Source organism: Vidua macroura, chromosome 16 (assembly GCF_024509145.1).
Source record: "Vidua macroura isolate BioBank_ID:100142 chromosome 16, ASM2450914v1, whole genome shotgun sequence".
In the NCBI taxonomy this organism is placed as follows: domain Eukaryota; kingdom Metazoa; phylum Chordata; class Aves; order Passeriformes; family Viduidae; genus Vidua; species Vidua macroura.
In genome coordinates this window covers 1,785,877-1,813,702 of record NC_071586.1, presented here as the reverse complement: position 1 = coordinate 1,813,702, position 27,826 = coordinate 1,785,877, and the positions used below count along the sequence as shown (strand labels likewise).

General features: G+C 56.6%; 1 protein-coding gene across 1 annotated transcript; it reads right to left on the bottom strand.

The window, feature by feature from the left end:
* Nucleotides 1–639: 639 nt before the first annotated feature.
* On the bottom strand, nt 640–27,693 carry PPL (periplakin). Its single transcript, XM_053991680.1, has 22 exons — nt 27,610–27,693; nt 18,098–18,197; nt 17,318–17,472; nt 16,735–16,855; nt 16,095–16,220; nt 15,749–15,790; nt 15,470–15,631; nt 14,928–15,035; nt 14,325–14,420; nt 13,226–13,348; nt 12,182–12,328; nt 11,287–11,438; nt 10,671–10,768; nt 10,265–10,422; nt 9,193–9,371; nt 8,954–9,092; nt 7,427–7,620; nt 6,957–7,107; nt 6,586–6,669; nt 5,928–6,044; nt 5,217–5,309; nt 640–4,193 (listed from the first exon to the last, which is right to left on the bottom strand). Exons 1-22 carry the CDS (start codon nt 27,669–27,671, stop codon nt 1,509–1,511), a joined length of 5,292 nt encoding a protein of 1,763 aa, XP_053847655.1. The 5' UTR covers nt 27,672–27,693; the 3' UTR covers nt 640–1,508.
* Between the last annotated feature and the right edge of the window lie 133 nt (nt 27,694–27,826).

The window sequence follows — 27,826 nt, the reverse complement described above, 5'->3', positions numbered from 1 at the left end:
CTATTCCCTGATTTTGTTTCCAAGAATTTCTGTTGCAGCTTGGATGCTCATCTGTGTCTCGAGTGAGTAATGAATTATTGACTGTTTTAAAGTCTCCTACATGGTGAGTGAATGGCAGCTGTGTAACAGCTGTTGGCAGGGGTAGGAATGTTTCTTCTCATTCCCTGTGCTCCTAATGGTGCTTGAAGTTGACCTCAGCTTTAAAGGACATGTGGGGCTCAGACCCCAGAGCACCAGTGAGATCCTCCCTGATCTCTTCATTCACAAAGGTAAAATAATAGTGTTAATCCCCAGAGCCAGGAGGATTAAGCAGGGAATGCTTATGACTGCTTTCGTGGACATCCCCAGGGTTTGGGTATTAGTTGAAATTTGGGCAAAAGGAAGTGAATGGGCTCTGAAAGGTACCATCCCAGTGTAATCCACTGTTCTCCTGCAGTCAGTCACATTCTTTAGTGCACTTCACTCCCATCTAATGCTGCTCATTAGTCCCAGCTTCAATGCTGCTCCAGCAATTTCCCCTTGGAAAAGAGCCAACAGCTAAAATGAATAATCTTAGTGTTTTATTTCTGACTCCTAAATGGCAGCTTCTTATACAGCCAAAGATCAGGAGGCTGCCATAATTAATAAAGACCAAACACCTTCTGATTGGAACCACTGCATTTTTATTTTGTACTATAAATAGAATTCCCCTCTATTCCCCATTCCCTTACACAAGTAAATGAAACATGTAGCTGCATGTAACTCCATCCAGGAAAACACCAGCACTAACAGCTTTTAACCACAAGTGAAGGAGCTGCCTGTGGGAGGCCCTCTGCATTGGGTTCCCTTGCATGCTGTGCGCAAGCCCTTGTGTCTGGTGGTTCTGCCATCTCTTCATGTCCTTTTCCTTGACGTCTGGGCTGTGTGAATGCTCCTCCTGGATCAATGGCTGGTGCCATCAAAGTACACCTTCATTCTTCCCCAGCAGCACAGGCACAGAGGTGAACAAATGGTGGTGGTGAGTTTTGACGTGGTGATTCTGGGCTGAAACCTCTGCTTCCACAGAGCTGGTTTTCTCAGAGGACGAGCCCATCATTGTTCACGGTCAGTTGTTCACGGTGGGACTGTCTGGCTTATCAACATGCAGCTGATGTACCCAGCTCCTGCTGGTCACCTCGGAGTCACCTGGACCTTCAGTCTCCTGACATGGCTTTGTACACGACTATGTGAGTAGGAGTTGAGGAAACTGCAGGTTCTACTGAGTCTTTTGGATTTGAGGCACTTCACTGTCCTAAGGCTTTCTCTTGTTTTCTGGTAGGCAGGGAGGAAGAGGGGTTTCAGGAGGTTGGCAGATGTTTTCCACTACTGGTGGTGTTTTCTTGCAGTGTGTGACAACAAGCGGTGTGGCTGCATAGCATGGCTGGGGCAGAGGCTGTAGCAGTTTGGAAGATGCAGAGGAGGGCGAGGCTTTGCAGTGATCTGGATGTCTGCAAGGTGCTGCAGCTCTGGCTGCTCTTGAAGTGAAGTTTCTAAAGTGGAGCAAGCGCTGTGTAATTGCTTCCGGACACCAAGACTGCCAGCTCCTGGATGGACATCTCCTTGTTGAGGTAACTGTCGTACTGGGCTGTGGTGAGCCTCCCGCTCTTCAGGGCGTCCTCGATGGAGAACTTCCTGCCAGACTTCCTGTCGAGGATCACAGACGATTCCCCGTTGGGACCCTTTATTGAGATCTCCTCCCAGTCACATTCCTGGCTCTTCAGTTTGACAAACAGGCTCCATTCAATGAGGCCGAACACGTGAGCTTCCTCTGGAGACATCTCTTTTCCCGTGTCGGGGTCAATGACCACGATGGAGCGCCTCAGGTGGTTCTCTCGTTGCTCCCTCTTGATAGCCACTGTCTTCAGGCGATTCTGGAGTTGCTCAATCTCTGCATCTTTTTCTCTGGATAACTGCTTCAGATCCTCTAACTCTCTTTCCAAAGCTTGGAACCTGGAGTCCAGGTTTATTCCACTGTCCACATGGGTCATGTTTCTCAAATCCTGAGCTTCTGTTGCAGTGAGTTCAATCTCTGACTGCAGTCTCCTTGTTTCCATCAGTAGGTTCTGTTTCTCGAGGTGGAGTTTGTGGTTTTCCTCCCTTAACAAGTCTAGCTCCTTTGACGACTTGGAGTTGTTGAATTCCACCTCGGACAGCCTGGTTTCCAGGCGGTTGAGATCTGCATCCAGCTCCCTCTTGCGCCTACTTTCTTCCTCCAGGTTGCTCTTCAGCTTTTGAATCTCGTACTCCGTGTCTCCTTTGTCCACTTGGACACTCTCTGAAAAGACCACTTTCTCCTTGACCTCCATCTTCTCCAAAGAAAGGAGCTTCTTTCTCAGGGCTTCTAGCTCAGTTTGCAGGACTTGTCTGCGGTGCTTCTCTTCTTCTAACTCCAGCTTGAGGAGGGAGTGCTCCTTCTCCTGCTGGGGATCTTGCTGAAGGATCACTTTCTGTTTCACAGTCACTCGTTCTGTCGTTTCTCTTTCCTGTTCTTCCAGCTCGTTCAGCCGGATCCTGAGCCTCTGCACCTCCAGCTCGGCCTCCCTGCGGGCCTGTCTCTCCTTCTCCAGCTCCTCGAGCTGCCGCTCCAGCTCGGAGCGTCTCCTCTGCAGCTTGCGCAGCTCTTCACGGAGGCTGTCAATCTGCTTCAGTTCGCTCTCGATGCTCTGGGAGAAGGAGTTCACCTCAGCTTTCAAGGCAGGATCCTGCTCATACTTCACTACTTCCTGTTGGACCACTTTCTCCTTCACTTGGGAAAGTTCTTCCTCCTTCAGTCTTACTTTTTCTTCTTGGAGAAGCCGTTCCCTCTCCAGGTCGATGTGCTTCATTTGTTCATCTGCCAGCTGCACTCGCAGCGACTCTACCTCCTCTCTAGTCTTGGGGTCTTCCCGAAACTGGAGGATTTCTTGAACAACTTCCTTCATTTGCACTTGAGGTTTGGTGTCTTTCAAAGCTTGTATCTCTTGTTTCAGCTGGTAGATCTCCAGGTCAGCTCTTTCGATAGCTCCGGTCCTCTCTATGATTTCCTCCCGGAGTCGCTGTAGCTCCTTTTCAGTTTCTGGATCATTCTTGTACTTAATGACCTCCTTAATGACTTCTTTGACTTCTACCAGGGGCCCTCTGTTCTTCAGAGCAGCCAGCTCGTTCTGGCAGCTCTTCAGCTGTTCGTCCCCACCGCGGTACCTCCTCTCCTGCTCTACCAGCTCCAAGCGAAGGTTGGCAACTTCGTTCTCAGCCTTGGGGTCTGGGCGCACAATCTCACGCACTTTCTCCTGAACAACCACCTTGGAGTTCTCCTCCTCCAGCAGCTGGATCTTCCTGAGCAGTTCAGCCTTTTCCCGCTCATTGGAGCGGCCCTTGGACTTCTCATCTTCGTACTGGCGCCGGAGCTCGTTCACCTCCCTCTCAATGGCCAAATCTTTCTCCACCTTCAGCACCTCCTTGACGGTGATTTTGCCCTCGGCGATGGCCCGTTCCTTCTCCAGACGCTTGAGCTTGTCCTGGAGGAAGCTGAGCTCTTCCTCGTGCTTCTGCCGAAGGGCGCTCTCCCTCTCCTTGGTCTCCTGCAACATCCGGAATTCCATCTCCAGCTGGGGATCGTTCTGCAGCTTCAGCACCTCCTTCTCTGTCACCTTCTCCTGCTCTTTGTTCTTCTCACTGGACAGCACAGCAATTTGTTGCCGTAAGAGGATGACTTCACTCTCCCTGGTCCCTTCCTGCCTCCTGAGCTCTTCCAGTTCCTCTTTGAGTTTCAGGATTTCAGCAGCTTGAGCCTTATCTTGTTCAATCCTCAGCACCTCTTTCACTATGTACTCCTGCCCTCCTTCCCTCTTCTCATGCTCCAGGACTCGCAGCCGGATTTTAAGAGCCTCCAGCTCATCCTGGAGCGCCTGGTTCTTGCGCTGCTCCTCTGCCAGGTTTTGCTGCAGTCTGTGGAAACTCTCCTCCAGCTGGGGGTCAGGCACCTTCTTCACCAGTTCTTTCTTCACCACAGTTTCTTGGGGCTTCTGGTTTTGCAGGTGGACAATGTTGTTTTGAATGGCTTCAATCTCTGCCTCGAGCTGTTGCCGACGCTGAGTCTCATCCTCAAGCTCTTTCTTCAACTTCCAGACTTCTTCCACAGGTCTTACAGACTTTTTGGTCTGGGCAGAGTCTTGTATCACCTGAATCTCTGGCTGCTGTTGTTGGCAAAAAGATCAAAAAAAAATTAGTCAAAAAAATCCAGTTAATCACACTTTTGGTGCTAATCATCACAGAATCATTTAGGTTGGAAAAAATCTCCAAGATCATCAAGTCCAACCTGTGACTGATCCCCACCTTGCCACCAAGCCCAGAGCACTGAGTGTCACGTCCAGTCATTCCTTGGACACATCCACCACCTCACTGGGCAGCCCCTTCCAAGGCGTGACCACCCGTTCAGTGAAGAAATTTCTCCTGATGTTTAACCTGACTCTCCCTGTTTCTCCTTGTCATGTCCCTGTTCCCTGGGAGCAGAGCCTGACCCCCACCTGGCTGCACCCTCCTCTCAGGGAGTTGTGCAGAGCTACAAGGTCCCCCCTGAGCCTCCTTTTCTCCAAGCTGAGCCCTTTCCCAGCTCCTTCAGCCCCTCCTGGTGCTCCAGCCCCTTCCCAGCTCTGTTCCCTTCTCTGGACACGCTCCAGCCCCTCCAAGTCCTTCTTGTCATGAGGGGCCCAGAACTGGACACAGAACTCAAGGTGTCTCAGCAGTGCCAGCACAAAGGCACAATCATTGCCCTGGTCCTGCTGGCCACACTGTTCCTGACCCAGACCAGGAGATCAGTGCCTCCAACAAAGCAACAGGAGGGAGTTGAGCTATGACAAACTCTGAGCAGGGTGCATTTGCAAACAGACCTCTCTGCAGGTTCCCAGCCTGAGAAGTTCTGAAATGTTTGCTGCTGTCAGAACAAAGCTCTGAGCCACAAGGGACACTAACTCTGCCACAGAATGGCAAACAAAGAGTTAAAAACTAGATGGAGCTTCCTAGGATGAGTGGGCAATGGAACTGGGGGGTGGTCTGTGCAATCTAAGTGTCTGCTGATTAATGCTTTAGGGGGACAGACACCAGCTAGACTTGTTCCCAGTTCAGGCTGTATTGGCAGAACCCCACATGTGCCATTCACACGTGTCCTTGGGTTCTACACGTGTGTCCCTTCTCATCACCTTGCTCCTGTGATCACTCACCTGCCGCAGGAGGCTCTGGGCGAACTCCAGGTTCTGCAGCCTCTGCTTGTTCACAGCGTTCACTTCTGTGTATTTGGCTGCCAGAACAGCTTCCTGCAGAGCAAAAACATGTTGGGAAGAGCTTGAGAAGGCCAGAAACAATCAGGCCCTAAAACTGGTAGTTCTGGGTGCTCCTCTAAAAACCTACAGCAGTGAACTGCCGAGTTTTGGGGGAGGGAGAGGGATTCTCATGCACAGACACACTCATGGTCATATTGTGATTTTTCTACTCAAGCAAAAACAGGTGCAGTAAGAACCAGGTGAGGAAGCAGAGGAAGAGCCAGGTGGACACTTTTGCCTGCCTCTATAGGCAGGATGAGTTTAAGGCAGGTAGCAAATAGATCCTGCATAAGTAAGGAGCTTGTGGCCTCATCTCACTGTAAGTCTTTCTTTGGTGGTGAAATCTCTCTGAAAGTCTAGAGAAGGGAAAAACTTCCAGGTTTTTGGCTTTTCTCCTCCTTTTTCTCTTCCAAAAGTGTTAAATCCAGAATTTTCCCTCTCTCATTCTGGCCAGCCCAGTTTAAAAAAATGATGAAAAATCCCTTCCTCCTGATTCCCTGTGGTTCCCTGTGGGACCAAGGTCCCCACTGTAAATGTAGGTGTTTGCAAACCCCCAGTGGTCCCAGTAAGCTGCCCTCTGCTTTAGCTCTCCTCTGCCCAGCCCTTGCTTACCTCCTCCTTCACTTTGGCAGCTGGGGACTGCAGCCTGGGCTTCTTGCTGGTGTAGCCATTCCGGCCATTCTCGAGGTCCAGGATGGACCGCAGCTTCTCAGCTTCCAACTCGTAGTCCTGTGAAAGACATTCCCAGGAGAAATGTGAAATTACTGCATCCCCTTCATGCACAGGCTCCTCCTAAGCTGCCCAGGCTTTAACAACTTCACCCCTTGACCCATTTTTTGGGAAGACCACAAAACCCCACCCTCTGCTCTGGAGCCAGGCTGGGAGAGCTGGGGGTGCTCACCTGGAGAGGATAAGGCTCCAAGGGAGCTCAGAGCCCCTTGCAGGGCCTAAAGGGGCTCCAGGAGAGCTGGAGAGGGACTGGCAACAAGGGCCTGCAGTGCAAGAACAAGGGGAAATGGCTTCCCACTGGCAGAAGGCAGGGTTAGATGGGACATTGGGAAGGAATTGGCCCTGGCACCAGTTGCCCAGAGAAGCTGTGGCTGCCCCTGGATCCCTGGAAGTGTCCCAGGTCAGCAACTTGGAGCAACTTGTGATAGCAGGAGGTGTCCCTGCCCATGGCAGGGGATGGAATGAGATGGGCTTTAGGGTCTCTTCTAACCCAAAGTACTCTGTTTCTCTGTTCACTCACAGGCAGAATTTCAGTCCTTACCTTGACTGCCTGCTGGTACTGCTGAGCTGTGGCAGAGACCTTCTGCACCTCCTGTTCCTTGCTTGCAATGTCACTGAGCAGTGCCTGGGTGCACAGAGATGCAGGTCAGAGGGAACACAACATCCAAGTGCATCCTTCAGCCTTTTTGGGGGTTACCATTAAATTCACAACCCTGAGAATTCCAACCTCCTTGAGCAGCCCTGCTTTGTGCAAACAAGGCACAGGAGGACCACAGGACCTTAGAGCACAAGAATAAATCTAATAAACATTTATATTTTTCTATTTGATGTTTAGAAGCTATCTAAATTCTGTTTCTTGTAGTCTTGTTCCCTCTTCTCTCCCTGCGGAGCCCAGGGTGCTCTGGGAATTACCGCTTGGCTCTTGAGCTTCATCTCCACTTGCTGGATGTTGTCAGTCTCCTGGGGCTCGTAGTTGGGGATGTTGCACAGGAACTGGTTCACCTTGTCGTAGTTGGTGCGGTAGTTGGAGTAGGCACTTTTTGCTTTCTGCAGAGTTTGTGTTCTGTGGGGGAAATCAGCTCAGCTTCAGTCCTGTCCCAACTCCCGTGCCTGCCGCAGACACCTCTTAACCCATCCCGCTTCCCCTGCTCCCTGAAGACATGGATTTGAGCCAGAGTTGTTTTCTTGGCACCTCTGTTGCAAGAGAACTAATCCTTGTTTTCCCAGCTCTACCCAGCCAGCCCATGCCAGCAACCTCCTCAGACCTCCCTGGAAGCCCTTCTACAACTCCTCCTTCCCAGGACCGTGTTGTGCCTCCCCCAATTCCAGCGTGGCTCCGCCTCCACAGCAAACATCCCGGCTCTGCTGCCCTGGAGTCTCACCTGTGGTCGATCTGCTTGCTGAGGTTGTTGAAGCGCTGGTTGAGCTTGTAGAGCTCTGCCTCCTGGCGCTCGATGTCGGGGCAGTGCTCCTGGAACTTGCTGGCCAGGGTGTTGGAGCACGTCTTGGTCCTCTGCAGGTTCTGCTCGGCCTCACTGAGCAGGAACTTCTTGGACTGGAGCTCACTGCCCATGGCCTGTGGGGAAAAAGCAGGAGAGGGGGATTCTCTGGGGTTTCACACTGTTATCACCCACATTGACTCCAGCAACTGCACTGGAGCTGCAGGGCTGAGCTGCAGCAGTGCTACCAGTTGTGGAAAAAAACAAGTTCAAGGCTTACATGGTAAGCAGAACCACTTGGTAAACCTGACAGGGAGAAAAGCTACCTCTTACTCCCTCCTCAACCTGCTGACCTTTAAAAGTAACTGTGCAATGTGCAAAATAGCTGCTGCTCCTTATGCAAGGCTCAGATCCTGTTCTTGCCAGTGCAGCAACTGTGGAAGGAGCAATGAAAGCTCTTCCATGTTAGTCTGAACTTGGGATTTGATGGAAAAGCTGAAGGAGCACAGAAAATTCTGGCCTAGCCAGTTCTTGGTCTTTCTATAGCAGAAGAATTGCCAGTTTGGGTAGTTTTTCCAAGCAATAACTGTTCTCAAAGCCTTGCCAGGCCCATCTTTCCAGGATCAGGCCACTGTGTTGCTTTTCCCAGACCATTTTATCCTTCACTTCTCTAAGAATCACAGAAGGTTTTTAGTTTGGAAAAAGACTTAAAGCTCATCTCATTCTATCCCTGCCATGGGCAGGGACACCTTCCACTGTCCCAGGCTCCTCCAAGCCCCATCCAACCTGCCCTGGACACTTCCAGGGATCCAGGGGCAGCCACAGCTTCTCTGGGCACCCTGTGCCAGGGCCTCCCCACCCCCACAGGGAAGAATTTCTTCCTAATATCTAAGTCAAATCTTTCCTCTTTCAGTTTAAAACCATTCTTCTTGTCCTGTCAGTATCTGCCCATGTAAAAAGTCTCTCTCCCTTTTATAAGCCTCCTTTAGGCCCTGGAAGGGGCTCTAAGGACTCCCTGGAGCTTTCTCTTCTCCAGGTGAGCACCCCCAGCTCTCCTAGCCTGGCTCCAGAGCAGAGGGGCTCCAGCCCTCAGTGTGTTTTCTCTGGACCTGCTCCAACAGGTCCATGACTTTCTTGTGCTGAGGACTCCAGACCTTAACACAGCCCTGCTGTGGGAGGGTCTCACAAGGGTAGAGAGGGAATGAGGAAATCAATCTGCATTAGTCCTTTCATCAAATCACAAGACTTCAAGTGGCATTGGATTGGATTGTGTTGGATTGGATTTGAGGATAGGAGGTGTTTGTGTCTGAAGTAGGTGGGGATCACTGCAGTCAAGGTGAGTTCTCACCCCCAGCTGGGGGAGGCAATCCTGTCACCAACAGATCCAAACTTGTGAGTTGAGCAGAAATCCCCACAGCTTTTGGAAAGTGTTTGTGCAGGTGCAGCACACAAACAGGGCAGGAAACTTACCAGCAGCTCTTCCTTCTTCCTGTCCACCACCCTCAAGTCCTCCGGTACCGTGTCATCTATGACCAGCTTGTTCTCATAGGCTGACAGCAGGTCTCGGCCTTGCTGGAGGCTCCTCTCCAGGTTTGTGGCCACCTCAACTCTGTAAGGACACAAGGAAGGCGTTTAAGCACACCTGCACCCTCCTCCTGCAGGATCCTGCCTTAGGTCAGGCTCAAGCCAGGATTTAAGCCATGACTTACTTCTCCTGGGCAGCGCTGAGCAGCTGCACCACGCGCTCGTACTTCTTATTGGTGTTCTCCACCTTGTTCCTCACCAGGGTCGCGCTGCCCGTGTTGGGCACGGATTCGATGAAGGCCTCGCACTCCTGGATCTTCCTCGCTTTCTCAGGCTCGATCCGACGGACCTCGTTGGTGATGTTCTGCAGGAGGAACAAAGCCTTTAGAGCAGCTGAGCCAGGACCTGGTGGCTACAGAGGAGCCACACTTGGCTCTCCAGGGCGAGGAAGGAAGTCAAGGCTGAGGATTTGTGTTTGGTGGAAGGTGCCTTCCAGCCCTGCAGAGCACAAAAGGATATTTTTGGCTGACTCTCTTTTGACCTGTCTCTCCTTAGCGAGGACACGCCAGCTGGGGAGTGGTTCCCAGCAGCTCCAGCTCTGTCAGAGACATGCTGGGCTCATCTGGGCTGTTGGGCTCTGACAGATGCATCCTTGCCTGGACATCAAAGTGCTGCAGGCAGCTGGAGCAATTTGCTTTCTCTTGTGGTAGCACCTGGATTTTGACACAGCCCTGGGCAAGTGATGTAACCAGGACCTGAACTTCCTCCTAAACCAAGGGAGGTTTGTGGCACGGAGCCTGGCTTAATTAGGGGTCTGAAAAAGAGGAAAGGAGCTGGTTGCTACTGGCACTGGAGCCTGGAGGAGCAGGTCCACAAGGAGAAACTGCCTCGGACCACAAGGGTTTTCCTGTTCCTCTCTGAGCTGGTGATAGTGGTGGCAAAGCTAACTGTGCTCAGATGATAGGCAGGATCAAAACCTGAGGGCTTCTCTCTCATCCTCACAGCCACCACCTGCAGCCATCACCTTTTTCCCATTTGGCTGAGCTGGGCCAGAAGCAAGGCAAAGGTTTTGGGTTTCTGAGGCTGCTCATAGGGCTGCTCCCGATCTCTACTGGAAGAAGCTGTGAGCATCGCTCCACACCCCACTTCCAGGGCTCAGGGAGCACTTTGAGCACCCTTGGCTGTTGAGAACCCTGCTGGAGACCCTTTGGGAGCAAGGTCTCTGTCAGGCACCGTCCCTCAGCTCCGCAGCCCCACCTTGAGGTCCTTGGAGCGCTCGGTGCTGTCCTGCACTGCCCGGCTCTGCTCCAGCGGCGGGCGCAGGTTTGCTGTTATTGCTTTCTCCTGCTTGTCCAGGTCACTGTTGACTTTCTCCAGCCCTGCCAGGAGCTGGCGTCCCCGAACTGATGCAGCATCTGGACAACAAGAGGAGACCAGATTAAAGCTGGTTGGAGCTGGGTGTGGGCTCAGTCCCACTGGCAAGTGCCAAGCCTGCTGCACTCCCCGAGCCTGGCCTGCTGTGACCACACACTGGCTGTTCTGCCCCCCAGACATCCAGCACTGTTGTCCCCAGGACCCTTAGGAGATGGGAACATCTCCATAAAATGCTCCACCACCTAAGTTCAAGCCTTTTTGTGCCCCAGGCTGCCCTCCTGCCCCACACCTCCAATGCTGTCTGCCTTCAGTCCCTCATAGCGCTGCTGGAGAACGTTCTTGCAGTTGTTGGTCTTCTCCTTCACGGTCACATAGAGCTTGGCAATTCTGCAAAACGGGACAGCAGGAGGTCAGCCAGACCCTCAGCCTCTCCACCATCCCGGCACTGCTCCAGGAAGGAGCTCCAGATCTGGAGAGGTTGTGGGTGCTGCTCCCTCGAAGCAGCCATGAAGCAAGCGGGGGAAAAAGCACCCTCAACCCGATGTTGGGATAGAGCAGCGTCTTCATTAGGACAGGGGAGAGGCAGCCAGACAGGTACCTGCCTGCCAAGGGAGGAGTGGGCAGCTCCCCCTGCCATAATGACCCCCCAGAGCAGGGGGAACCTGGGTGGCTCTGAGCCGGCCCCTTGTTTGCCAGGTGAGATCTTGCGGGCAAGCAGGAAGAGCCAGGAGTCCCTCCAGGAGGAAGCCCGAGGCTTCGAGAAGGCAGGGCTTCACTGTGGGAATCAGGGCAGGAGCCCCGGGGCGCCAGACCGGAGTGCAGCGCCGGTGGCAGGACCTGGGGCTGGGGAAGGCAAAGGCCGGAGGGGCAGCGGGACGGTCCTGCCCCAGGCTGGGGGCACGTACTGGTCTGCCAGGGCTATCGCTTCTGGGTCGGGCGGGGGGATCATGAAGCAGACCCCGGGGGCGCTGATGGTGTCTCCTGCGCTGTCGGCCACTTCCCAAACGTCGCCGCTGTTCCTGTGCAGGGTGTAGTGGGCTCCGCGGCTGATCTGGCCCTGGGGGACAGAACCGGTCACAGCAGCACGGCCGGAACCACCGCCCGCAGCCGCGGAGGCAGGACCGGCACAGCCCCAAGCCCTGCTCCCGGCTCCCCCAGGAGTCTGCCCCTCGCCAGAAACTCGTGTGCCCGCTCCTCCCTGCCCGCAGCCTGCAGGCACCAAGCCGTGCCTCTTGCGACAGCCACGGCAAGCGAATTCCCACTCGGGCAGAGATGAGGAGGCGTTTCCAGGGCCGTGTCCTGCCTTTCCTTCTCGGAGAAGCAGGCAGCTGAGCGAGCTGGAGCTGCTGGCCCCTGTCCCAGCCCTGCCGCTCCCGTGGTGGCTGCCGGCTCTGCTGTCCCATCCCTTTGGCCAGCCCTCAGACTGAGCCGGTGGCGGTGGGCATGAGGGGATGTGGACTGGGAACGGCCGGTGGCGGTGGGGCGTCCCTTGGGTCAGGAACACGCCGGGACACCAGCTCAGGGAGCGTGGGAATGTGACAGAGCTGTGCTGTCGCAACATCCCCAGGGTGTGTGAGAGGCAGCGAGGCTGCGTTTCCCCCAGATCCCCCCTGCTCCTCGGCTGCAAAACCTGCTCTTCCCACCGGGGCGAGGGCGACCTTTGCCTCGCTCCCCCCGCAGGAGCCACCACCGCTGCTTGGGAAAACCCGCTCCTTCCCCCAGTGCCGCTCCCGCTGCCGTGCCCGCTGAGCAGGCGGTGCCGCGGCAGCTCGGCCGCTCCCGGGCCGGGGACGGCGGTACCTGCTCGCCCTCGTACTCGCAGAGCGCCTCCACGGGGATGGGCTGCGGCGGCGGCTGCCGGCGGTAGCGCAAGGGCAGGACCTGCTGGCTGCGCTCCTGCAGCGACTTCACCACGGCCTCGTACTTGTCCAGGGCCTTCTCCTGGTCCTGGCACGGGGCAGCAAGACGAAACAGTAGGAAAACAGGGGAAGAACGAACTCCTGGGCTCTCCCAGCCAGGGAGGAGCTCATTCCCATGCAGCCGGGACAGAGGCTGTGCCTTCTGTGCTGAAGGCACCTCCTGCAGCCCTGTGTTCCTGTTCCAGGTGCTCCTGCACACTCCTGCCTCCTTCCACAGCCGGGCTGAGGAGTGGGACCGTGCCCAGGGGTTGCCATGCCAGCGGACAGTGACAGGGCTCCTGGTGCCCGGCCCACACCGGCATGGCTGTGTGTTGGTGGGTAGCTCCACTCCCAGCTCTGATTCCAGCCCTGTCACAAGGCTCTCCAGCAGCTGCTCTATTTCTAGCCCTGAAGGTGGAGATCCCGAGATGTTGGGTGGGATGGAGCATGCAGGAGAAGGGACAGCTCTTGGGAAGAGCTATCAGCTGTCCCAGGACATCTGCATCAGCTGGGCCTGCTGCAGCATGCTTGGGCTTGGACTTAGGCTTAGGCTCAGGCTCGGGCTCGGGCTCGGGCTCAGGCCCAGCACAGCCCTTCCCAAGTGGGCAATCTCCAGCCCAGCTCATTGCAGCACAGCGAGTTCCACAACCTCCTCTGGCAGCAGGTCTAATTATGCTCCCACCCTTAATGAGCACTAACTCAATGAGAGAACAAATAAAAACCAGCCCAGTGAGCAATTTCGTTGCTAGGGGAGAGGCAATCTCTAGCCAGGGGGGAAGGAAGAGCTGGGGGAAGGCCGGGCACGGGGAGGCAGCACGGCCCTGCTGCTGCCCGTAGAGAAAGCTGGGCCAGGTGCCCACACGGGTGGGGACATCCCTGCGCCAGTGCCATGGGGACAGTGGCTCCTGCCGCTGCCTCCCCTGCAGTCCTGCCTGCAGACACTCACATCCAGCTCCCGGAGGAGAGACTCCAGCTGGTATCTGTCCTTAAACTCCGGGCTGAATTTTAGGTCCAGGTCTGTATCCACCTTCTTCAAAAGCTCCTGAGCATCCTTGGTGTCCTTCTGAAACTGCAGAGAGGGAAAGTTTCTTGTGAGAGAGGATCCTGCTGAAACATGGAGCAGACCCTGCATGGTCTTCACACAGCCACCAGGAGCTACTCTGGGCATCTGAACACCTAGAACACGTGGAGAAAGGCGAGGGATCACTATTTCCCTTGCTCAGGACATCAGATCAAAGGAAACAACAACCAGGAAGGAGCAGCTTATTCCATGCAGAGTTGTTAAGTCCCACCTTTCCCTGCCCTCGCTTTTGTTTCACCGGGACAGCATCACCACGGTGTGTGGTGCCACCACTGCCAGCGCCAGCAGAAGGGAGAGCCAAGCCCTTCCACACACAAACCATCCCCTGGGGCAGCTGTTCTGGCAGATCCCCACAAAAGGCACTGCCTGGGCTGGGCACCACGGCTCAGCTTTGGCAAGAGACTCATCGGGTGGTGAACACGCCCAGGCTGTGGGAGAGGAATCCAGCCCGACCTGCTCCCCTGCAGAGCCTCCCTGGCTGTCAGATGCCATTTATCCAGCAGACATCTGTCTGCCCAGCTCAGCTGGGACACTCAGCCCTTGTGCCCGGCTCCCTGGGGGGCAGCTCGGCTTGTGGCAGCTGGGACTTCCTACATGGACCTGTTCTGCTTCCCAGAGGAGCACGCAAGCTCTCCCCATGCCCTGTTTGGGGGTGAGGGATCTCTGCTGTCCTGGGGGCAAGGAAGCTGACGCCGACTGTGGTTCACGACACTTCTGCTGGAACAGAAGCTTTCTGCAAGTCATGCTTTGGCCAAGCAATCACTTACCTTTGGTGCCTGAGCAATTATTACTTGTGTTCTATCAGCTCAAGGTGCTCTCCTAGCCTTAAAAATCCTGGTTTTAGAGCACTCAATCTCTTCTACTTAATTTCCAGAATAGCAGGAATTTTTGTATTCTAGGATCTCCTGCAACCCAGCACCCGCTCTCTGGGCTCCAACAAGTCGCTGCCCCCAGGATGTGGTACCTTGTGGAAGTCCTCCATGAACTTCAGGTGGCTCTCCTCGCAGATCAGCAGGTTCAGGTACTCCTTCCAGTCGGCGTGCACGGCCTCAATGTGAGCCTGCAGCACAGGGGTGGGAGGGGACATCAGCGGGACCCCCGAGGCAGGAGAAGCCTGAACTGCCCACCAGGAAGTCCCAGTTGCCATCCTGAGTGAGCAGCTCTCTGGCTGCTTCTGGAGCCACCCAGGAGCTCTCAGGGGGAGCCCAGGACGGGGATACCCAAGGCTGGGATGATCCCATGGGAACACAGGCTGTGTGCAGGTGGCACATCCTTGTGTCCATCCTCCCACCAAACAGGGAAGGCTTCCACCATAGTTTATCCTCTCTAGGTGGGCACAAGGTAATTGCCACAGGAACGAGGAAGATGGGGAGAGCTCCTTAGGTTTATCTTTCCTCCTCCTGTGATGTTTACACATCTGCAAGTGAAGGAGGCTTTCTCCCCCTTGGCATCTCAGGAACTAAAGTCACGAGTGGTGTTGGCACTGGGTGCCACTCTGGAGAAGGGCTGACCAAGTCGCCCGTGCTCCAGGGTGGGTGGAGAGCTGGGACCCATCCCTGGGGCTCACCTCGATGGCATTCTTCCCAGGGTGGTTCTGGGCCAGCAGCTGATCCCCATCAGCGTGCAGCTTGTTGATGGCCTCCTCCTTCTCCTCCAGCTTCCGGTGGATGAAGTTCTGGATGGAGAGAGGTGAGATATTGATCCCCACGCAAAGGAAGGGGACTCTGGCTGTACTCTGGGGCTGAGCAGCTCCACAAGACAGTGTGCTGTTCTCCCACTGCAGCTTTCACTTTTCCTTCCCTTGCAGATGTTGCTAAAGATGTGACTGCTGCCAAGCCAGCGCTGAGATAAAGGACAGGAGGGTGGGGGAGCTGTCCCTGTCATGGGGACACTTCCCCATCACATTATCTTTGGCAGAGGTAAGGATTAACCTCACTATCCCTGTACTATCAGCTGCACATCTCAAAGCCCTTCACCATGGGTTGGGGGAGACTGAGGCACGGGAGAAGGAACATTTCCTGCCCCCAACCAGCTCCCTTGGCCCCGTGCCCAGCTCCCCTTTGCCCAGCAGCAGCCGGAGCAGGGCCAGGCTGCGGGAAGCGCACAGACCTCGTACTGGCGGCGCCGGCTGGGGTAGTCCAAGTTGTGGTCGCTCCAGTCGTAATGGGTCCTGTCCTTGGCCTGCTGATCCAGCCAGTAGAGCTTGTTGGTGCAGCGCTGCATGTAATCCTGCAGCGAGTTCAGGTCCTGCTGCCGCTGCTGGGAGCCGGCCTGCGCAGGGGCACAGGGACAGCTCAGCCCAAAGCTCCTCTCTGGGGGTCCCCCAGGGCCACCCCAACAAGGGGCTCCTCCAGGAGGGCTCTTCCCCCAGGATCCAGGGGCTCTTACCAGCAGCTTCTGGTATTTGGTTTGGAAGTCGCTCATGTTTTCCTGGAGGAGGAGCAAGGCAACGGTTAGGAGCGGTGGCTGGAGAGCAGTGCACTGACAGGGGCTCGAGGGTGCAGAGGGATGTGGGTTTAGGCTGGAAGGGGATTGTGGTTTATGGGATTTGCCTCATTGTAAAGCCAGAGCCGGCATGCGATGCTGGGCTCTCGAGCTGGGAGGGGATCTGGGCACCCACCCAAACCTGCTCTGGGCTGTAGCACCCTGGATGGTGGGACACCTTCCCCTTCATCCAGGGCTCAGGGCAGGGCTGACCCTTCAGGGCAGAAGGGAGAGGGGCAGGAGAGCTGACCTTGCTTCCTTCCTTGACGATGTGTGGCCCGATGGCCATGACCTCGTTGTGGAAGATGTTGTGCTCTTCTACTTGGCTGTTGACCAGCGGCAGGTCAGTCCCAAAGCCTTTGCTGCTCAGGGCATCCTGGGGTGCACAGGAGTTGGGGTTAGCAATGGGGGAATGGGGTGAGGCTGCCAAGAGCTAGGAAACTCCTCTTGGAGGTGGTCATGGAGCTGAGTTTGGATGAGCTCAAGTGGCTGCAGTGTATAGATGCCCCAGGAGCGTGTGGGTGAAATCAGCTGTGCTGGAGGGCAGCCATGGGAAAACCAGTTTGGGGGGTTAAACCCTTCTCTGGCTGGAAGAGTGTAGGGAGTGGGATGAAATGAAAAATAAAGGCTGTGGAGTAGAGCCTAAAGCAGGTGGTGACTGGGGATGCTGAGGCCAGGAGTGGTGCCACCTTGAGCACTGACTGTGGTGCCACAGCAGCCGGCCTTGTCCCACCACCTCTGCCCCTCCCCTGCCACCCAGCTGTTTGCAGCTCCCAGGATGGAGCTGCCCAGAGGTTTTCCAAGAGCCAGGTTCTCTATGGGGAGCTGCAGGAGTCCCTGCCCAGCTGATGCTACTGGCCAGGCAGTGACACTGGAGGCCCCCCTGGTACCTGTTTCTCCTCGATCACTGTTGACCAGTCGACCTGGGGCTCGATGTGCTGCAGGGGGAAGTTGTAGATCTGGCCGTGTTTCACACGCAGGTTTTCCACGCGTTCCTTCAGCTGCCGGATGCTGCGGGAAGGGAAAGGTGAGGGTTGGATGCAGGATGTGGGCATGGGCTGGCATTAGCTGGCATTATTGGTGGGTGTAGCTGATCCTCTCCAGGCTCCCGTGGATGGTGGGCTGTCCTTAGGGGAGAGCCCAGGCAGGATGGCAGCAGCTCTGCTGTGTAATGGCTGGGCAGGGAGAGGGCAGAGGTTCCTGTGCTCTGCCCTCTGCCAGGGCCGCTCCCGTGGCTGTGAGCTCAGGGCAGGCTGGACCTGGGACACAGTGTGGGGCACAGTGGGCAGCTGCCACCTTGCCACGCTGCCATCATCTCACACTCCACGTGCCCAGGATGGTCTGGGTCACACAGCCTAACAGGAGCTGGGATGCAGAGGTGACCCCCCCACTGCAGGCAGCAGCCGAGCAGAGCCCCTAGAGAGGCCTCCCCTCATCCAAGGGCTCTGGGGACAGTGCCCCCGTGGCACTCACTCCTCTGTGATCATGTCCCCCTGGGGGTGCTTCATGTGCCGGGCCACAGCCGCGTCCCCGTCCAGCACGTAGAGCAGCTTGTCGGACTCGGAGAGTTTCTGTGCTGTCAGCTCCTTGTACTGCGCCAGCTGGCACGCCTTGATCTTGTGCAGGTCCTGTGCCGTGGGGACAGGAGGAAGGGTCACCACTTGGTGGCCAAGAGGTCATCCCACCCCTCTCTCTTGGCACTGGAGAGGAGCAGAAGCTCTGCTGTCTCCCATCCACGTGGGATGGATTTTACTTTCCCCTCTCCTGTCACAGGATCATGGAATGCTTTGGGTTGGAAGGGACCTCAAAGACCATCCAGCTCCAAGTCCCTTGCCATGGGCAGGGACACCTTCCACTTGACAAGGTTGCTCCAATCTCACCTGCTGGGGAAGGGCTGGGGAGCTGCCTCAGGATGCATCCTTTGGGACCAGGATGATTCAGGCCTCTCCTCCTCCACCCCAGCTCCCTGCTGGGATGCACACCCCCACTCTGCACAGTCCTGCCCCCCTGGCTAGGGGGGAATTTCGGGGCCCTGTTGCCCTGGAACACCCTCCCACCCTCTTCCCACGAGCTGGGGCAACCCCAATAACCCTTAAATGACCCTTGCAGATCATCAGAGTCCAGGTACCAATGCAGGCTGGGCAGCCACCCACACGTGCCATAGGAGAGGAGGGGAGAGCCCAGGAAGTGCGGAAAGGTTGGGGTAGGAGGCAGAGGGGAGAGCCTGTGAGTGTGGGACCGTGCCTTGCTTACATTTTGCATTCGGGAGTCAGTCTCCACGATGTTTTTCTCCACCTGGTCAGCATTTTTCTGCAGGCGCTCGATGAGCTCGGTCAGCTCTTTGCTGGAGATGCTGGGGAGAGAACGAGGGTCTCGTCACCCCACAGGGGCAGCCACAGCTCCCGGGGGTGCCCGGGGGTGCCGTGACCCCGGGGGTGGCCGGGGGCCAGCCGAGCCTGCCAGGCACTGCAGCTGTGTGTGACTCACTGCTGCCTTCCAAGACTTTCCAAAATACTCAGCCAGTGGGCCAGGAGGGGGTGGGGGACGGGTGGAAACGGGAGCGATGCCTGAGCCTCCCTCGGCTTCACAGCAGGAAAGAGCAGAGCTCTTAGCAGGGACAGGGAGAGAATCACAGAATATCCTCAGCTGGAAGGGACTCACAAGGGTCATCAGCTCCTGGCCCTGCACAGACACCCCAACAATCCCATCCTGTGTCTGAGAAGGGGGTCCAGTGTGGAAATAGTGGAGCTGGAGCAGCAGGGAGGCCCTGGCCCCCATGCCCACAGGGCAGGTGGCCCTTTGGAGGCTGTTGCCCGTGGGCAGCCCCTGCCTGCAGCCCTGCTCTGCCCCTCTGTGCCACGCTCAGAGCTTCCCTCTCTCCAAGGAGTTATTCACACTTTAAACCCAGGAAAGGGATGGATCACACACGTTGCATCTCTTGCAGTGCTTTCTCCTGTGCTGGGCACTGGTTTTGCTCCCAGGGTGACACTAGCCAGGCTGGCAGGGTGCAGGGCCAGCCCAAATTTTCCCATCCAAGCACAGGGACAGCGGAGCTGGAGCAGAGGCAGAACAACCCGTGACGCAGCTTCTGCATTGCTGGGGTTATTTTAAACATTTCATCTCATTGCTGTCACTTGGCTGCAAGGAGAGGCTGCAGCATGCCAGGGCCAGCTCCAGGGGTGTGTGCCAGGCACTGCCCGCAGCTCTCCCACCCCTGACCAGGGGCAGGAGCAGGGTGTGCCCCCCAAATCCCCGCAGCCAGAGGGAGCTGAGGCTGCTGGCAAGGCTGGGGTGTCCCAGCTGTGCTGCTTTGCCACCTGGGCTGGCTCAGTCCAGTCCCAACCACCCTAATATGAGCCTTTATGACCTCGTTATGTGGTGGCAGAATTAATCTTTATGTGGCACTTGGAAGTGTCAACTGCTGTTGGAGCAGCTGGAGAGGACGAGTGGGGCTGGCTGGGGAGCAGCATCATCCCAGCAGTGCTGGCTCATGGCACAGAGAGTTCCTGCATCCCCAGGTAGAATCAAGGAGTTGTAAAGGTTGGAAAACCCTCTAAGTACATCGAGTCCAACCATTCCCCCAGCACTGCCAAGGCCACCATTAAACATGTCCCCAAGTGCCACATCCACACGGCTTTTAAATCCCTGCAGGGGTGGGGACCCCACCCCTGCCCTGGGCAGCTGTGCCAGTGCCTGACCACCCCTTTCCGTGAAGGAATATTCCCAATATCCAATTTAACCTCCCCTGCCACAGCTTGAGGCCATTTCCCCTTGTCCTGTCCCTGTTCCCTGGGAGCAGAGCCCGACCCCCCTGTCTGTCCCCTCCTGTCAGGAGTTGTGCAGAGCCACAAGGTCCCCCCTGAGCCTCCTTTTCTCCAGGCTGAGTCCCTTTCCAGCTCCCTCAGCCCCTCCTGGCGCTCCAGCCCCTTCCCCAGCTCTGTTCCCTTCCCTGGACACGCTCCAGCCCCTCAGTGTTGGGAGGGCCCAGAAGTGACCCCAGGATTGGTGCTGCAGCTCCCCCAGGACTCTGGTGCTGAGTTTCAGGACCTGTTCCTGCCTGCCCCGTGTGCTGTCGCTTCAGTGCAGCAGAACAAACTCAAACCCCAGCTCTGAGCTTGTTCCTCCCTACCTCAAACCTGCCCCAGGCTGCAGGAGCCTTGTGGCATCCAACAGCTCCAGAAAAGTTCACACTTCCCTGGGAAGTTCTGGTATGGGCATGGTTTACACTGATTTTTTTCTTTTTATAGAAGCTGCATCATCAGGATGGTACTCAGAGGTTTGTGCTTCTCACTGTGCCTGCTGCCTGCCTGGCACCTCCTGCACCAGCAGCAATGAACCCAGTGGGCATTCCTGGGCACAGGAGACAAGGAAAGGGTCGTTGGGAGTCATGGTTGCAATAATTCCAGGGATGATTCTCATTCTGTGTTCAATAATCACAGCTGGAGGGTGCAGGGAGATGGGATGTGGGTGGCTGGCTCCTGCTCCAGTGGTAGAAGTAGCTCCTCAAAATCCACTTTGAGGTTTCTTCCAACCTTCATCATCCCACAGAAACCAGGTCAGCAGTCAGGTGGAATCAGTGGTTTGGAGTGGGTGACTGAAATGTGCTGCACGTGTTTGGGTCTCTGCGGGTGATGGTTGCCCAGAGCTGGCATCTCCTGCATCCTAGCAGAGCTTGTGGCCACCAAGGAGCCTTCCTCATCTTCTACCCATGCACTGGGGCCACCTGAGCTTGGAGGGTGAGGGAGGTTCATTATTCAGGTGGGAGCTTGGGATGCTCACTGTGAGGGCCGGGGAGCTGGACTGGCACTGAGCTGGGCACGAGCTGGAAGCTCTTGCTGGTTCCTGTCCCTGTGCCCTGCCTTGGTCTCAGTGACTCCAGCAAGTCCAAGGATGGATCTTCAGGGTTTCAGTGGATCTGCAGCATGGATGGGAAAACCATCCTAAAACCCAGGAGAAGTCTGACCTTTTTCTAGTTCTAGTTTTGACTGAAGCCTCTAAATTGTAGGGAGGAAATAAACCTAAGGCAGGGATTTTTTGGATCCATGGCTATGGTTCAGGCTTCTGACCTGGGGAGCTGAGCCTGGAGCCTCGGCCCAGCCTTTTGCTCACTTTGCATCAGCAAAACTGATCTCAGGTGCTGGAAGTAGTGAGTGCAGCACCTGGCCCTGACCCTCCCCCTCAGGTACCGGCTCTGCCGAGCCCCTTTGGGGTGAGGACGTTTTGTCTGGCCAAGGATGAGCCCCTGGTCCCCTTCTCTCCGCTCCTCTCTCAGGCTGGAGCCACAAGATCTCCTCGTCCCTGTCATCACCTGTGCCTTGCCTGCCCCTTCCCAAGCTGGGGGTGCTGCCCCTGGACCCCCCTGCCCACCTCCTGCCCCCAGTGACTCCCAGAACCCAGGGCCGAGGCAGAGTCACCCTCCAGCCCTGTGGCACCTGGGGACAGTGACGTCCCTTCTCCATCACTGCAGGACGGGGAGCAGGTGAGGGCTGGGGAAGGGGGCACAGAGAAGGGCCATCCCCTGCGTTGGAGGGATGGTTGGCCTGTGATCAGAAACTGCAGGTCTGGGTGACCAGGGCAAAGAAATGCAGCCTTGCTCAGAGCGAGCAAGGACATGCTGGGAGGTGACGTGGGCATGGCTGGGCTCTGCTGACACACCAGAGGAGCCCTTTGCTCTCTCCACCTCTGTGGTTTAGGTGAGAGTCACCAGCTGAGGCTGTGGGACAGGGAACTCTCATAAAAACTCCCATGGGAGCTGCACCCCAAACTGCAGCATTGGGGAGCTGCTGCTGTGCACCCTGTCCTGCCCTGAGCTCAGCTGTGCTCCACCCATGCCACTGCTGCTGGAAATGCAGGGATAGCAAGTGTGCAGGAGCAAACAGAGAAATGGAGAATGGGAACCTCTCATGTAAGATCTCTCTTATTTGTGTATTGATTTCTCCACACTTGTCATTTCGGTGCCACTTCTTTAACCAGCTTGGACATCACTGGTGTGAGAATATCAGGCCAGTTAATTACCATCAGGCCAATTAATTACCCACCTGTCCCCACCACAGCTGGGGCTATGTGGATAAACCAGAGGAGGAGCACTGTCCCTGCATCCAGCTGGATGTCAAACAGGAAAGTTGAAGCCTGGCTGAAATCTCCCTACCAGGGGATGGAGGAGTTTGGCTTTATCTGCTGCGAGGGGGAAGATGCTGGAGTGCCAGGAAAAGGAGGAATGGCTTCCCACTGCCAGGGGGCAGGGATAGATGGGATATTGGGAAGGAATTGTTCCCTGGCAGGGTGGGCAGGCCCTGGCACAGGGTGCCCAGAGCAGCTGTGGCTGCCCCTGGATCCCTGGAAGTGTCCAAGGCCAGGCTGGACAGAGCTTGGAGCAGCCTGGGGTAGTGGAAGGTGTCCCCATGGCAGGGGTGGGATGAGATGGGCTTGAAGCTCCCTTACAACACAACCCATTCCATGATTCTGTGCAAGAGAAGCACAGATTGTTGGCCAAAGCAGTGAGGAAGTCTTGGCTGTCCCAGGAAAAGTGTGTGGATGGGACTGATAGGACGTGGCTCTTTTGGGAAGCTGCCAGGAAGAGCCATGGATGCATCCAGGCTTTGGAGCAGAGCTGCTGGCAGGGGAAGACAAAGGGATGTCAGGGCCAGAAAACAGGCTGGGGGTGGCTGGAGCATGGAGCAGAGCTGGGGAGGGAGGGAGAAGGGCAGGATTTGGCCAGAGCCCAGCTGGGATGGGCAGCACTCACGAGACTGAGCAGAGCCAGGAGCGAAGGTGCCCAGGGCACAACCCCTGCCAGGCTGCAGCACAGGGGGGAATGCAGAGCTGTTCTGCTGGGATAGATGAGGCTTTGTTTGAGAGATGAAAAAAAAAAAAAAAAAATAAAAGCCTGGAAAATCTGGCTTTGCCATTTCTGGAGAACTTTAACATTCTCTGGCCAGGAAGGAAAAAATGATCTCTCTCATGGAAAGCTGTGCTCAGCACAAGAGTTGATTTTTGTCAGTGCCATTGCCTGGCTGGGGTGAAGGACCCCAGGTCATTCCCATGGGGAATGGGAGCTGGTTTTGGGGTTTCTCCCATCTAAAGGACCAGGAGGAAACTGCACCCTGGCAGACAGCACTTCATCCATGTACCACAGTTCTGCCCTCAAGACCTTGCTTTCAGAGGGGTTCAGGTGTTTCTGAAGGCTTAGGGGGATTTTTAGGATTCAGGTTTTTCTTTCTTCCATTTTCTTAGGGTTTTGGTGATTTTTCTTAGCATTTTAGTTGTGATTTGTTGGGGTATTTTTATTAAGAGAGGTTCTCAACAGACAAATATGATGATAATTATTGTAATGTGAAACCTTTGCTGCTAAAAACTGGATTTTTCCTCTATTCCTTTTTCTTTTTCTCTTCTCATTAGGTTGCACCCTCACTGGTAAGAGCAGGTTTTGGAGCAAACCTCCCTGAGATCAGTTTCTCCAGGATGTGCAAAGGTCTTGTGCTTGCTGGCAGGTGGTAGAAAATCCCTTTGATTTCTCAAGTTTCCTTTTTTCCAAACAAGGAGGCTGTTTTCTTAATCCCTCCAAGGGAGGATGTTCAGACACTCCTGAATTTTGACCGCTCCAGCTGACCGAGTTCCCTGGGAAGGCTCCTGCTGGGAATTTGTCCCATGAGCCTGATCCTTGCTGGGAGGGTTATGGGAAGGGCTCTGTCCTGCTCAGGGATGCTGCTCTCCTGTCAGGAAACCTTCCCATCCCAGAGGCTTCTCCTGGTGGGATGGCTTGGCCAGGGACAGGGGAGTTGGGTGGGGATGGGGTCTGATCCCACCACGGGGAGAGACAATCAGCACAGCAGGCAGTGCCCACCCACTGCTGCTCTCAATTCCATCCCCATTCAATGGCCATTTACAGAGATTTCATAGAAAGCTCTCCCATGTCAGCCCTGCTGCTGGAGGCCAGACTTTAGGAGGAATTAAACTGAACAAATCCTCCAGAAGACCACAGCACAGAGCTATAAATGTCCTTAAAGCTCCCCCAGCCACAGCTCCCACTGCATGAAATTCTCTCATGCTGCATTTAATGACACTGGAGTGAAACTGTGGCAGGGTAGAGAGGACAAGGGCTGGGCTCTGGCTACGGTAATTCAGGTTTGGGAGAGATTAGGATCTGGCTGAAAATTCAGAGCAGAATTCTGTCAAGCTGCCCACGTCAGGGTGTAGCTGGACAGCAGGGTTGGTGTGCTCAGCCCAGCCTGTTCCAGTTGTATTTATCTTTCCTCGTAGGAATGGTGATATTTTTTTGTAATCTGCATGGAAACGAGGGCAGAAATGGGGCGGGTGATGGGAGGCTCGCTCCGCCCTCAGCCCTGAGCAGCTCCTGACTCACCTGCTGACTCCAGCCCTTCCAAACAGCCTCTGGAAATGGGTGCCAGCCCTGCAGGCAGAGCTGCCCCAGTGCCTGCACGCCCTCTTACCTGGGGAGTGACACTGGTGAGGGTTTTCAGGGCTGGGAGCGCTGCTGGGTGGGTGCTCTCACCCCGAAGATGAACAACTTTCCTGCTACCAGGAGGGAGAGTTTCAGCAGCAGCTGTGAAGGCTGAACTGGTTTTTATCATGAAATTATCAAATGGTTTGAATTAGATGGGCAGGGACACCTTTCACTATCCCAGGTTGCTCCAAGCTCCATCCAGCCTGGCCTTGGGCACTTCAGTGAGGGCAACTCCCTCACTGTTTCTGCCTGCCAAGCCTGGACTATCAAAAAAAGAAGAAGCCAACCTCCTGCTTTCTAAGCATGGCAGGTGTTTGAGGAACATGATTTGGAAGGAGGCTGATGATTTTCTCCACACCGTGGCTCTGTTCAAGGCTTGTGCCTTCCCTTCCAGGACATACATCCATGTAACAACGCAGTGGTCATGGCTGAATTCCCAGACTCAGGGATGAGAGCAGAATAAAGCAATCAAGTCCATGAGACAAAAGAGCAGTCACCAGGATGAGAAGACAAAAGAGATGTCATAATCCTCCAGGATCCCCAGCCAAGGCCAGGAGATGCCCAGGGCTGGGTGGGGATGGCTGCTGAACCTGGAGGCCTCGAGCCCAGGCAGATCACAGAGCTGCAGCAGATATTCCTAAGGAGAGACTTGGGGCCTGGTGCTGCTGGATGGGAGTTTGAGGGCCACTTTGGGGTTGGGACAGGGTCACATCCAGGGGACAAAGAGTTATTCATGGGGAGGGGTGCCAGTGCTGTTCATGGAGGTGTTCTCATCCTGGGCAGGCTTTGTCCCGAGGCTGAGGAAGCCACCAAGGCTCCCATGGCTCCTCTCCAGGCTCTGACCTGCTGCTGCTGGACGATGTTCCCTGGGCAGCCCCTGCCTCCCGCAGCTGAGCCCGTGGCCCTGGCTCCCGGCGGTGGCAGGACACGCTCCGGTGCCCCTCTCTCTTGCCGAACCGGTGCTGGGTTCTCGCCCTGTCCCTCGGTGCTTTGAAGGCTCCGTCACGGGCAGCGCCCTGGCACCGCGCCCTGCCCAAGGCGCAGCCGCTGCGCAGCGCGGCGGGCCGCGGGATGAGGCCGCGCTCCCGCGGTGTCGAAATCCCGGTCCCTGCTGACGGCGGGGGCGGGCGGTTGATTTTAGGAGTGTTGCTCTGTTTTCCTGGCAGCAGAGCTGGGCGGGAGCCGCCTGGGAGCCTGGCAGTGCCTGGAGCAGGGGACGGGGCAGGAGCTCCTCACTTCTTCGCAATCCTCCTCCAGCAAGTTGTTCAACCGGTCGGGTACCGGCACCGGCTTCCCCATCTTGATGGTGGGGCTGTTTCCACACGGTGGGAGTGTTCCCTGGATTCACAGATGTTTGTAAACTCCAAGGCAGGAATTAACAAATTGAGGCTAATAAGCACAGCTCTCCCCGAGGTGTGCACGGACAGCCGGGGCGCAGGGAGGGAGGGAGGGTGGCCCCGGGCACAGCCCTGCGCTGCTTCCTCAGCCACCACCAGCCAGAAAAACAGAGGTTTCAGCCTGGCCCGCAGCCTCCGGAGGTGCTTTGGCACCTGCCCAGGGCCGCTGGGCTGCAGGCAGGGCGGCGGAGGGAAGCTTCTTCCTTCCTGAGCCGATCCCCGGCGGATGGAGAGAGCACGGGGTACCCAGGGCTGGCAGCGCAGCCCCACGGTGGGCACCCCGCACAGTGCAGGTCTGTCTCCTGCTTCACAGCATCCTCATGCTCCCGGAGCCCTGTGCTGCCAGCCCTGCTGCGGGGTTTCTCACTTTCCAGCCGCCCACTAACTCCCCCGAAGTTCAGAAATGCGCTGGGTATTGGCACCATCCTTCACCTGGGGCAATGCCGGGGCCACCAGGGAGGTGCGGAGCCTCCGAGGGCTCCGTGCCACCCCCGTCTCCTTCTGCCTGCCCTCCCCGGGGCAGCATCTGACAGCAGAGCACGCCCCGGGCTTTGGGAGCCTGGGCGGCCCTGCCGAGCCAGCCGGGCTGCCGGGGGAGCCTTCCCCAGGGCTGGAGCCTCAGCCCCAGGAGAGGGAGCTCCGCAATCCCCTGTGCCAGGGCAGCAGCGGGCAGAGGCTCCCCTGGCGGGGAACACCCTCCCACCGCCACGGCCCCGCTCCCGTGGGCAGGGAGCGGCCAGGGGCTCCCCTGCTTGGGAAATGTCGGCGCCTTCTGGGCTGACTGGTCCCTCTCTGGCTCCTCGAAGGCACCTCAGCCCCTGCACCAGCTCCCCAGCTTCCTTCCCAAAGGAGGATTTTTGGGAGAGGGCGGCTGCTCGGACTCCACCAGCCAGGACTGGTGCCGGTGAAGAGGAATGGAAGGGGATGAACAGCCACGGGCTGGGATCATGAATCCTTGAATCACTCAGAATCCTGGAGCACTCCACATGCTCCAGAGCCCCTGCAGCTCCTCTGGGAAACACGGGACACGTTTCTGAATGAATCCCAACATCCACCTATTTAGAAAAACATCCCGGTGCAGGCAGGGGCTGGGGACTGTCCACCGTTCAGCCCAGAGAGGCTGAGCCTTCCGGGGAGGGATTTTTACACCTTTTCCCTTTTTTCAGTGACCTTTCACAGGGCGCATTCAACACGCTGGTGTTTTTTTGTTTTTTTTTTTTTTTTTTAAACCAACCAGTACCACCGAAACGCATCCCCACCCCGTCAGAGGGAGCCGAAGAAACGACGATGGACCAAATCCTTGGTTCGGAGGGAACAGGGGCGAAGGAGGAGAACAACCAGACTATTTTTCCCTACGAGCTAACCCAGCACACACCTGGGAAGCGAAGGAACCTGCTCGCTGGAGCTGCTGCGGTGGGAGGGGAACTGGGACACACCACCTCTGTGCCCACAGCCGGCGCACGAGATGGACCCGGCTCGGGGAGGAGCTGACACTTCACGGGGGGGCCAAACATCGGAGTTCCCACACGGTTCTCAGGGGCTCTACCTCCACTCAGAGGGTGCCCGCACCTCGGGGATGTCACACTTCAGGGTTCCTCACCCACTCCTCGGGGGATGCCCACACTTAAGGGAGTCCACATCTCGGTGGTGCCCACACCTCCAGGGGTACCCACTCCTTGGGCGGTGCCGACAGTTCGGGGATCCACACCTCGAGGGTTCTCACTCTCGAGGGTGTCCACACCTGGGGGGGATTCCCACTCCTTGGGAAGATTCCCACTCCTCGGGGGGATCAGCTCTGCCGAGCCCCGGCGCGGAGCGGGGGGGATGCTGCGGGACGGGATCCGCGGGATGGCGGCTCTGCTCGTCCCGGGAGGAGCGGGTCTGCCCGGGGCCGGCTCACTCACCTCTTCTTCTGCACGGAGGGGCTGTATTTCCCTTTGTTGCGTTTCCTGAAGAGCGAGTGCATCGCGTCCCCGCACGGCGCCCGCCGCGCTCCTCCTGCCCGTCCCCGCCGCCGCCCGCAGCCTCTGCGCCGCCACCGGGCCGGGCCCCGCCGGGAGGCGGGACGGGGCTGCACCGCCTCTGCCTCCTCCTGCCTCCTCCTGCCTCCTCCTGCCTCCT

Excerpts from the sequence above, each read along its gene's own strand:
- PPL (XM_053991680.1), bottom strand. The coding sequence starts at position 27,671 with ATGCACTCGCTCTTCAGGAAACGCAACAAAGGGAAATACAGCCCCTCC. Across the intron at positions 9,372-10,264 it reads AGCGCTCCAAGGACCTCAAG|AACATCACCAACGAGGTCCG; the intron begins GTGGGGCTGCGG and ends TTCCTCCTGCAG. Across the intron at positions 4,194-5,216 it reads CCCAGAGCCTCCTGCGGCAG|CAGCCAGAGATTCAGGTGAT; the intron begins GTGAGTGATCAC and ends TGCCAACAACAG.